The sequence below is a fragment of the Falco rusticolus genome, chromosome 4, assembly GCF_015220075.1.
Source record: "Falco rusticolus isolate bFalRus1 chromosome 4, bFalRus1.pri, whole genome shotgun sequence".
NCBI classification, from domain to species: Eukaryota; Metazoa; Chordata; class Aves; order Falconiformes; family Falconidae; genus Falco; species Falco rusticolus.
This window is the reverse complement of record NC_051190.1, coordinates 82,635,246-82,646,201: the sequence shown is the minus strand read 5'-3', so window position 1 is coordinate 82,646,201 and position 10,956 is coordinate 82,635,246. Positions and strand designations below refer to the sequence as shown.

The 10,956-nt window shown below is 45.7% G+C and overlaps 1 protein-coding gene across 1 annotated transcript; it reads left to right on the top strand.

Annotated features, from left to right (window-relative positions):
* Positions 1 to 3,023: 3,023 nt before the first annotated feature.
* On the top strand, positions 3,024 to 8,841 carry AGR2 (anterior gradient 2, protein disulphide isomerase family member). Its single transcript, XM_037387380.1, has 8 exons — positions 3,024 to 3,129; positions 4,708 to 4,845; positions 5,107 to 5,170; positions 5,246 to 5,298; positions 6,357 to 6,430; positions 6,814 to 6,877; positions 7,825 to 7,908; positions 8,514 to 8,841. Exons 2-8 carry the CDS (start codon positions 4,716 to 4,718, stop codon positions 8,561 to 8,563), a joined length of 519 nt encoding a protein of 172 aa, XP_037243277.1. The 5' UTR covers positions 3,024 to 3,129; positions 4,708 to 4,715; the 3' UTR covers positions 8,564 to 8,841.
* Positions 8,842 to 10,956: the final 2,115 nt, after the last annotated feature.

The following is a 10,956-nucleotide window of genomic DNA, read 5'->3' as shown; positions in this document are numbered from 1 at the left end:
AAAAACTGCTTTCTTGCCTAACAGACCAAGAGCTAAGCCAGGATGTGGAGTATCTAGGGTCTGGTACCTGCTCCAGCATACATGACTGCTACAGAAAAAGAAAAGGTCTTGACATGAGTGACTGGGAACATTGATTGTAATGCCGTGTCCCAATCTAGAAAGCACCTGCCTGTAACCTTCCAGATAAGGATTCAAATTATTTCAGGGGGAGAGGGAAATAGAATGAGACCTGCACCTGCTATAGGTGCCAGAAGTGTCTCAGCTCCTAAATTTTGGGGTGAAAGGCTTTCCAGAAAAAATATCAGGCAAATTTCATCCAAGCAGCTTTCAATGATAAAAATTTACTATTCAGTTCATGTGGTTAAAGCACTCACAAAAAAATTCTGACCAGTTCTCAGATTAATGCATTGTACTTTCAACCGCTGTGCCTTACAATATACTGCAACGTTCACAGCACTGGAAGCTCACTGACTCCCAGGTACAGCTGTCTCTGGCTTTGACTCAGAGCACTGCTAGTCTGGGTCTGACTGTACCTTTCATTCATTACTTGTATTCCTCCGATGTAAAGTTGTGCTATTTATTCTGAGCAGCAGATCACAAGACTTGGAGGCACGCCATTTGTTATGAAATTAGAAGAAATGGCTGAATTCTAAAACTTATGTATTACAAAACACAAGGAAAAATTATGTGTTTCAGAAAATGCCTTCAAAACAGCTCTAACATCAGTCACCCGATGCTGTGCTGATTTCTTTGAAACATAATGAGCAAAGGTACCTTCAGACCAGAGAAAAGAATGTCAAAGGAATAATCCAAAGTCTAGTTTTGTAAGGATGTTAAATATTAACAGTAATGGGGTCTATCAAATCTTTATAACAAAAGAGGAAAAACATTCTGGGATAGTCCTATTTTGTTCCAGGCTCTCCTGGGGCAATTCCTGCAGGATTTAGTCACTGAGGTGGAGAAAGTACCCCCCAATAAACAGCCAGAAGCTAGCTCAGTGGCTGGGTACGGTCTCAGGACCCAAGCAGGGAGCTGTGGGAAAGGCTGAGCTCCCCTTCAATAACAAGGCACAAGGATGGTTTAGAGATATGTTCAGCTACCTCCATTGAGATCACTGGGTTTGGGCCGACAGGGCAGTCCCTGTGAGTAGCTGTGTTTGAATTACTGAGTTTCTTGAAGGCGACAATTCTGCCAGAGCAGCACAAAGCTATGCAGAAATAGGCAAAGTTAAGTGCATCTCCTGAAAACAGGAGAAAGCAAAAGGGCAAATTAAATGGAAATACATGTAAGCAGGAGCCAAGGAGCAGGTGGGGGCTTGGTTTTGAGAACGCATTTTTAGATAAAGCCCTATTTAAAAAAAAAAAAAAAGTGTGTGAGTGGAAGCCTACCTGCTCATTATCTCTTTGCATCACCAGAAAGCAACTACAACTTCTGTTACAAGCTTTAAGCCTACCACATGCTGTTAGGTGTGATCTGAGAAGACAATCAGCAAAAGTGTGTTAAATTACAATCACAAATTGCCTAAGCTGAGACCAGGATTTCAGAAATGGGTACCTAATGTTTGACTCCTACATCTCCACTGAAGCGGATTAAGGATGTAACCTGATCGTCCAAAGCGAGCGCTCGCTCCCATGTCCAAACATGGGTCTTGGAAACTTACTTTGATATATGTTTTATATCAAATCTATGGATTTTCTGTGGATGTGATTTGGATACGCAGTACAGAAGCTAACAAAATACATCTCTGAATCTTCAGGGAGAAGTGCCTGAGGAGGAGGAGCAGTGATTCATATACAATCTCTCTCATTTAATTTCTTTATCAGGAGAACATACATTTGTCATGAAACATCCAGAAACAGGAGTTAAAATGACTGACTTCCCTGAGAGCTTTGGTTTCACCCTTCTAATAAGTCAAGAGTCTAAGCAAAGCATGGTACTACTGTACATTTGTAAGGAATAACATTTTTTTCTTTTTTTACTGGAGTTCACCATCTTGCTTCTGCACCTTGTTTTCCTAATTACTGTTTACAAAAGATTTTTTTAAAAAAAAAACAATCATCATCATGATCCAAAGCACTAAGCATGTTCTCTTAAGCATATTCATAAAAAACGGGTGCTGTTAGCAGCAATCAGAGAGTACTGTGAATTTCAAACAGGAAAATCCGTATCTGATGGATTTCATCTACCCAGCTGAGTAATGCTAAGTGTTCACTGCCCGTGAACATGAGATTTTAATCTCACTGAAATATATGAGGCATGCACCAAGGAGAACACACTGTCGTTTCAATATACATTGTTGAGGACAGAATCACACTGACCTCAGAGGAAGGACCATCTGCAGTCAGCACAACAGTAGGGATGGCCTTCTAACCACCCAAAAAGGTCTCGTTTTCCTGAGCACTGCACTGTATTACACATGTATCTGAAACCTACAATGGTCGATTGTCATGTTGTAGTTACAAATAAATGTCTACACAACTAATTAAGCCTGGAATTTGAACTACATATTCATTTAGACCTCTGCTTACAAAGGCAGTTTATTGCTATAGCTTCCACATACATTTTTGTGGAGATCTTTACAAACTTTCTTTTAGGTTTTACTACAGTTTTCCTATGGGCTGTTATATGTGCGTGTGTGCACACATATCTGTATAATGTGCATAGTTAATTATCTAATTAACATCTAAAGTTCTGAGTCATCAATTTAAGTTTTTCAAAGGGCTAAAAGAACAGCATACCGTATTGATTTTCCAGCCAATCGAAAAAGGACAAATCACTCTTCAGGCAAATCAGGAGTCTGGACTTAAGCTTACCTGGACTTGGATCTTTGCCAGCCTTTTAAAATCACCTTTCATTAAATGTCCCAAAAGACTGTAGAATCATCTCTAAGCTTTAGATACAGCGTCGGACAGGAAACAGTAATGATATTTAATCACAAAATTAACCTTGAATGCTTTGGCGGGGAAAAAACTGGAAAGTTTAGTTCTTTGGAAGTAGTATTCAAATTCAAAGCTTGTGGGTGGAGCTGGGGTGTGTGAAGGTGCATAAATAGGCAGTAGGAACAGCCCTGTTCACACTGTAACCGGGACCACCTTCGCGCCCTGGCAGGTGTCTGGGAGAGTAAACAAGGTAAGGCACGGCACGGCACGGTGCGGCGCGGCACGGTGCGGCACATCTACTGCTTCAGAAAGTACCTGAGGGAGCTGGGAGCCTGGGTTACCTGGGGCGGGGGCAGCCTGGTCAGTGGGAAGAAAAGACTGCAGCAAAGTAGACACAGCTCAGCACAGGTCACAATGAGGAAGAATGTACAGAGAAATGTTGGCTTTGCAGGTTAAAAGAACCAAGAGAGGAGGGTTTTCAAAGAGCATATTTAATGTTCCTCTGTCTTTGCTTTCTGCATCAGCAACAGCATAAAATTTGCCTGCTCTTTGATGTCCTGGTCATCCCATACCTTCTTTTTGCTTTTTCCCAAGGAAGCATTACTTCCGCTACACAGCTTTAACCAAAACAGCTCTCGAGGCAATCCTGAAAATCCACTGGGTTTAATTTAATTTTATGCAATTTTCTTCCTTGCCAAAGAGACTTTTCTTAAGGCAGAAAGGCAGTCTGTGGCAAGAGCCATATTTCATGCCCTTGAAACAGTGACTTTTTGGATGTCTGAGGTGTGTTGGATATCTTTGCAAAAAAGAGCACTGCTGGAAACTCAGCTAGCTTCTCCTCCTGTAGTTCCTACCCAGAAAAATGCTTCTGTTTCCCCGGAATTTAATTTTCATCATCTGAATTTTAAAAACTGTCAACCTGTTGTAATTTTTGCATGAATCTTTAGAATTTTCTATATTGCTTTTGGAATATCCGGGATTTTCTTACTGTACCTATTACATTGGTGTTCTAGCTTCTAGGAAGAAATTTAATGGGCAAACATAGGGTCATGTTACTGAGGTGATTTCCCCCTTCAGAGAAGCATCCCCGCTGAAAGGCTGAGGAGCTTCCTGACAGACGAGTCTCACCTCCACCGCCATGCCCCAGAGCCTGCCTCAGGAAAAGCCCGTGTGTTGCTGAAACCAGCAGGCTGCACTTCGGTTCTCAGTGGTCCGGTCCACACAGCAACGTCTCCCCACTCTTTTTATTAAACATCCTACTGGGTTTGAGGATTAGATGATACTTTTAAGGGGGAAGACATGATAGGAAGTTTCAACACAGCATTAAGCTGTGCCAGGGGTTCCCTGTAAAGCCGAGCTTAACACCCTGGCCTCATCTGAGTCACTCCCGCTGCAAAATGGAGGAAGAGCTAAGACAAGCTAATTTTTCAGCACCTGCTGAGTTAGGTTACTACAACACTGAGAGATCCAGGTAAAACTGTGACTTATTAGGACTGGCAAGTACTTTTGGAATTGCCAAAATGCGGTTGTTTTACTGAGCAAATCCAATATATGTAAAAAGGAAAGAGAAGCTAGCGCATAGGCGCGCATCTTAAAAGGATGGCAGCACGACGGCATGAACAGGGCAGCAGAAAGCAGCCAGGTCCTTCCTGGGAACGTGCTCAGCAAACGTGACACTGGCCAGGCCCCCAGCGCAGGCCCCTGCTGGAGCAGCTCCTTCCAGCCCGACTCACCCTGCCACATACCTGTGACCCGGCCTCTGCTGTGTGCCGCAGAGCAGGCGACAGCCTGCGAGGCCCCGCAGCGTCAGGTCTCTCACCTGTTCCAGGGGCAGCCATGGAGAAGAGTTACACGTCCATGTTCCTGCTGCTCATTGCCATCTCCTCTGCTCTGGCAAAGGATATGGGCAAGAAGGAGACAAAGGAGACTGCCACTAAACCGAAACTGCCTCAGACACTCTCCAGAGGTAAGCAGAAGAAAACAAAACAAAACAAAAAAAGGGCAACGTGCTAAAGTTTTAACTCTCCTACGCTGTTCTACTAAATTACTTTTCTTGCAACTCGTTCTGCAAATACATTTTCTAGTATTTCCTAGCGTGTACACAGACACACACCCCTTAATTCCTGCTCTGGCAGCGGTTCGGTTCAAAGCCCTTCGCGGCAGAGGCAGGACGCGAACCCGCGGGCTGAGAGCCCGCTTATAACGCGCCGCTGTCCTTGCCCCGCAGGCTGGGGAGACCAGCTCGTCTGGACGCAGACGTACGAGGAAGCGCTGTTCCGCGCCAAGCACAGGTACCGCGCCCCGCCCCGCGCCCCCTGTCGCCCCCTGTCGCCTCCCCGCCCCTGACGCGACTCTTCCTCTTGCAGCAACAAGCCGCTGATGATCATCCACCACCTGGAGGACTGCCCGCACAGCCAGGGTAACCGCTCCGCGCCCACGGCAGCGCCAGCCGCGGGGAACCGAGGCACCGCCTGGTCCTCGGTTGCCGGTTAAACGCTGCTTTCAAAAAAAAAAAAAAATTATATAAAAAACGCCGGGCACGGTTCTGCCCGCTGGGCAGGCCGCAGGGCAGGCCGGGTGGCACGGGGACGGGGGCGGGGGGACGTTCGTCATGCCGCTGTCCCGCGGGGGTGTCTGCTGGTGTGCAGAAACACAATAGGAACGGTACCGCAGTGCATCCGTGATGCAGAAGCGGGCAGGGGCCAGCAGGCACGGACCTGTCACAGCCAGACCTGGGGCACGTCACAGCCCTGGGGCACGTCACAGCCAGTCCTGGGGTATGTCCCAGCGCTGGGGCATGTCCCAGCCAGCCCCAGGGGGCATCACAGCCAGCCCTGGGGTATGTCACGGCCCACCCTGGGGTATGTCACAGCCCTGGGGCACGTCACAGCCAGCCAAAGCCAACAGCAAGACTCAGGGCAGTGAAGAACAGTGATTTCCTGCAAGGACACACGCAGCCCTCAGCACTGCTGTGATGGAGGCTGAATCCAGCCAGGGACTAGAGCGTGCTGGGCTGGAACTACTGGCTACTCTGCTGGTAACTGGGAGTGCTCTGCTCCCAGCGTTCCCAATTTACCCGAGGGCCCTTCCTCCCGCAAGCCGCGGGGAGCCCTTCCCAGTGCGCCAGGCTGGGCCCCGCACCCCGCCTGGTCGGTGCCTTAAGGGCTGGGGCCAGAAACCGCAACAGGAGGCTGGAAGGGTCAGATGCTCAAACTGCGACTGAGGCGGACAAACCCGGGAGCAGGCGGCACTACCCGGAGGAGGGAGGGCCGTGGGTACCGTGGCAATTACTCTCCACCCCAGAACATAAGCGGGCTGATCAAATTCCAGTGGAATGAACTCAAAATTTTTATTTGCTCTAATTGCAAACTGTGAATTCTCATTTTGATTCCCTCAGTTTGTCTGAATTTCTTTTTCAAGGACAACATATTTCAGGGGCATATTTTTAATTTTCGTTCCCGTTTGTTTTCACTCTAGCCCTCAAGAAGGTCTTTGCTGAACATAAAGAGATACAGAAACTGGCTGAAAAATTCATTCTCCTGAACCTGGTGGTAAGTTTCCCAGTTACATTTCATTAAGTGAAAGCAACACAGTTCTATTTTTAATTACGGCTTCTCTAGCTATAATTAGTTTAATAGCTGCGGTTGGCTGGGAAAATGGCCAGTGCTGAAGCATAATAGATTTAGTAATAAGTCTCTTTCACCTGTACCTCCCATAAACTCAAAATGCGAGGGAATTCAAAGGTTAACATTCACATGAGGTGTTGTCATCAATTCGCAATGCCAGCTGTTAAAAGATCACATCCCAGACAGTGCATCTCTTGAACCGCAAAATGTATTATTTGAGCTGTATTTTGTAACACAAAAGTACATTGGAGAAAAAAAATAATTCTGTAACATGCCCTCCTTGACTGGGAACCTCTGTTTTCTTCAAGTATGAAACCACAGACAAGAACCTTTCCCCTGACGGCCAGTATGTCCCTCGGATTTTGTTTGTAGGTGAGTACCGCAAGCACCACAGCTCATCTCAGACTGAAGGCCCTGCTGTGCCACCCATCCCAAATCCTCAGGCTTACAAGCAGGAATTTATTCCATGAGAAATACAAAATTTCTGCTTGGTTTTGGTGGATCAAATTTCCGAGCAACCCCTGCCAGGTCACTAGCTTCACAGGTCCAGCCTGTGAATCCTCCCTCATGGACTCCTCAAAACGATGCAATTCCATCTGCTGTGTTATCGAAACGGAAGTCGCTGGAATGGGTGGGCACTGGCTCAGGCTCCCACACCCTCCTACCTCTAGAAATTCTGTAAACCCCTTGGGTTTTGGTTTGTAACACAACCTCAGACATCGCAGGAGCAGCAGTGATGCCGGCTGCTTCAGGGGCCGATTTCCAAGGCTCAGCGCTCGGTCCTGCCCCCCCCTCACCTGCACAACCCCCTCCCGAGCATTCACGTTTTGGAGACACATTCGTGGCCATGCATGCACCCAGGTATTCCCACTCCCAGCACAGATACGTAGCCTCATGCACTGCACACATGCATCGTTCACCCATACCTTCATAAATCTAGGTCATCGTGACTATTTTCAACAGACTAAAACAACTGCCATATTCTCTCTTCCTTTATTATTTCTTTTTTAATAATACTCGTTGCCTGGAAGCAGCCTCAGCTCGAGGAGTTGATTCAGGTACTATGCAGTGGCACAGGGTGCAAGGCCGATCAGCACTGATCAGAATTAAACGTATGCCCTGTTTAATAAACGTGCAACTGCAACATTTAAAATTGAAATGTCGGTGACTGTGCAGAAGAACCATCTCCTAGTTGTTCATGGAAGCAGATGTGTCTTGCAGAAACATTTACGAAACAAGCAGAAGTGCAGGAAGGGTTGTTTCCTTCTGCTTGAAGGTCAGTCCTGTCCTCTACAGCTTCTCTCATCCTTTTTTCCCAGATCCTTCCCTGACTGTGAGAGCAGATATTACTGGAAGATACTCAAACCGTCTCTACGCATACGAGCCCTCTGACATTTCGTTGTGTAAGTAGTGTATTCTGAAAATATTCTGAAAGCAGTCACATCTTTCACGCAACAAGGAATAACACCAGGCATTACAGACTAGCTGAATCAGTACTAGCTGAAAAACCGTTAACTAGGATTAAAACTAAACAGGAGGCTAGACTTAAACTCAGTGAGGTGAAGAGAATGATTGCAGAGCCCCGGAGCCTTAAACATCCATCTGTTTAAAAGAAAGCACACGTCAGTAGGAACTTGCATAATTCAGCAGCGTTCACTGTAAGCAACAACGAGAATTCTTGCAAGCAAGCCCTGCCGGGCCAGGTCAGGAACCCTTCTGGGAGCAGGGAAGAGTTGTTTGCTGCAGCCTCCCCCACACTGCTGCCCAGCTCCCATCTCTGCCCTGCGAATGCCTATGCGTTTGCATTAACAGATTTATGTTCTTACCAGTCACAATTAAACAGCTGACTTGCACAAAATGCCTGGAAGAGCACAGTGCAACAGAATCCATACAGCAATGCACATGTGAGCAAAGGCTTTAAGCATAACAACATTTTCTCTACAGTATTTGTAGTCGCTGGCAGAGGAAGCTGGAACAAAAATAACATGTATGAATATTTCATTTCTAGTGTATTCAAACATGCAGAAAGCGCTGAAGCTCCTGAAGACTGAACTGTAAGGGGAAGAAGGAAGCCCTTAAACACTATGAAGTCTGATCTTCCATCTCTTCTCCACTCATTGATGCTGGTGAAGAGACTATTTAGAGTGATACTTAGTGATGTGTAGTGCTGGTTTATATACAGAAACACTACAGTTTTACATTAGCACTTTTGTACTGGGCAGCATTTGTAAAAGCTGGAGGCTTTTAATTTAAGGCATACAGGAGAATACTGTATGATCCAACTGTAAAAATGATTTTTTTTTTAATAAATTCATTTCAAGTGTTTACACACAAAACATTGCTGTGTTTTGTATTTTTTCCATATTAACACCTACCACTATTAGAAGGAGTAAGATCACTGTGTTACCTGAGACCACAGCTTGCAATTTTACATCTAAGCAGTCTGGAAGGAGAAGGGCTCTTGTGGGTTAACCCTGGCCATCAGCTCAGCCCCACACAGCCGCTCGCTCACTCCTCTCCAGAGGGAAGGGTGAAGAGAACTGAAAAGGCAAGAGTGAGAAATCTCATGGATTGAGACAAAGACAGTTTAGTAAAGCAAAAGCCGCACACACAAGCAAAGCAAACCAAGGAATTCATCCACTATTTCCCGTGGGCAGGCAGGGGCTCAGCCATCTCCAGGGAAGCCGGGCTCCATCACAAATTAAGTTACTTGGGAAGACAAATGCCATCAGTCTGAACGTGTGAGTGTGTCCCCTTCCTTCTTCTTCCCCCAGCTTTTATTGCTGAGCGTGATGACGTATTGTCTGGCATACCCATTTGGTCAGCTGAGGTCAGCCGTCCTGGCCACGTGCCCTCCCAACTTCTCCTGCACCCCCAGCCTACTTGCTGGTGAGGTGGTGTGAGAAGCAGCAAAAAAAGCCTTGACTCTGTGCAAGTATCAGTAATCACAGAAAACATCCTTGTGCTATCAACATTTTGGTCACAAATCCAAAGCATAGTACCATACAAGCTACTATGAAGAAAATTAACTCTACCCAGCTGAACCCAGCAGAGGAAAGCAGCTTTTGATCTCGTTTCAGCAGCTAGCTAAGCCCTGTATTGCTCAGCCTATTTTACCTCCATTTATTTTCTTGTAGCACCAACCTATGCCAAGCTCTCATGATCAGCCCTTTCTTTATGGTTAGGAAAGTGCAAATCTTTTACAGAAAAGTACTCGAGACTAGAGGATGGGATAGTTTACACGCGGCGTTTTTTGGTTTCTTTTTTTAAACTGGCTCTATTCTGAAGTGATCCAAAGATCACCTTATCTACACAAAGATTATTTTTTAACAAAGATAAAAACTGCTTCCCTTACAAGATTCCTGCTTAGATCAGATTGCAGTAAAGCCTTGAAAGGATTAATAGAAGTGACACTGTATTGAGTACGTGGCTGGTGTCATGACTGCATCACGGGTTTTGATTACTTATTTGCAAGGCCAAAAGCGACAAGAGAAGTCAGAACTAAAAGAAACCCCACAGCTGAACATCATGGAGTACACACCACTTCAAGGCTTAGGCCAAACGGAGACTTCCCAACCTCAAACATCTAAGAACTCAGCAGCAGCACCAGTGAGAAAAACTTTGCCCAGGACTATACACCCGTATCTTCTCAGCTTTTTGGCAATGTCAGCCATTATTCCCACTGCTGTTACCATTACTACCACTACTGGTCAATGCGAGAACCACAAGAGAGGAACACACTCGGGAGGGCAGGGCAGGTAAGAGAAGCAAGGGTTTCAGTTCCAGGGAATCTCTCAGGAAAATTAGAAGCAAGGCACCCACTAATACATCTTTGGCAACCCTACCAACCAGAAAATCTCAAGCGGTACCTGGAAATGGCCCCAGACAGGCAACTCAGTACTCCTTCAGCAGTTCAGCAAGATGTTCCTTTCTGTTGCGGCATCCAGAAGACAGCAGAAGAAAAGGATGCAGTGGGGCAGAAATATTCTCTAGAAGCAGCTATCAGCCACAAAAAGCAAAACCAGTGGTTACACCACTTAGCAGAGGGAGGCTGGGGCAACTGGTTATCATAATCATCTTTATCTACTCAACTTGCTAAGGCTGTATCTCTGACATAAAACAAGAGCTGCCTGTGCCATCACATTTTACAAGTCTGTTTTTGTAACAGTACTGAAGTAGCGCCATTTTCTTAATCACATGTGCTGATGCTATGGATAATATCCAGCAAATGGATATAAGGTATAATCTACAAGGGTCTAGTAGTCTATGTGCTACAGATACAAACACACAAGCTAGTTTAGCCTGCAAGTATCAAGGAATTAATTTTTGAAACTGAAATCAATTTTTTGCACTCAAGGCTATGCTTTTGTCATTTGCTTTTTACCTTAGCCAAATTTTCAAGAATCTTAAAACACAAATGGTCAACTGAATTCTGCTCTTTGCATCCCCTC

What these genes read in the sequence shown, in the direction of transcription:
- AGR2 (XM_037387380.1), top strand. Translation starts at nt 4,716, where the DNA reads ATGGAGAAGAGTTACACGTCCATGTTCCTGCTGCTCATTGCCATCTCC. An exon ending in CTGTTCCGCGCCAAGCACAG is followed by an intron (nt 5,171 to 5,245) that starts GTACCGCGCCCC and finishes TTCCTCTTGCAG; the next exon opens with CAACAAGCCGCTGATGATCA. An exon ending in TCATTCTCCTGAACCTGGTG is followed by an intron (nt 6,431 to 6,813) that starts GTAAGTTTCCCA and finishes GTTTTCTTCAAG; the next exon opens with TATGAAACCACAGACAAGAA.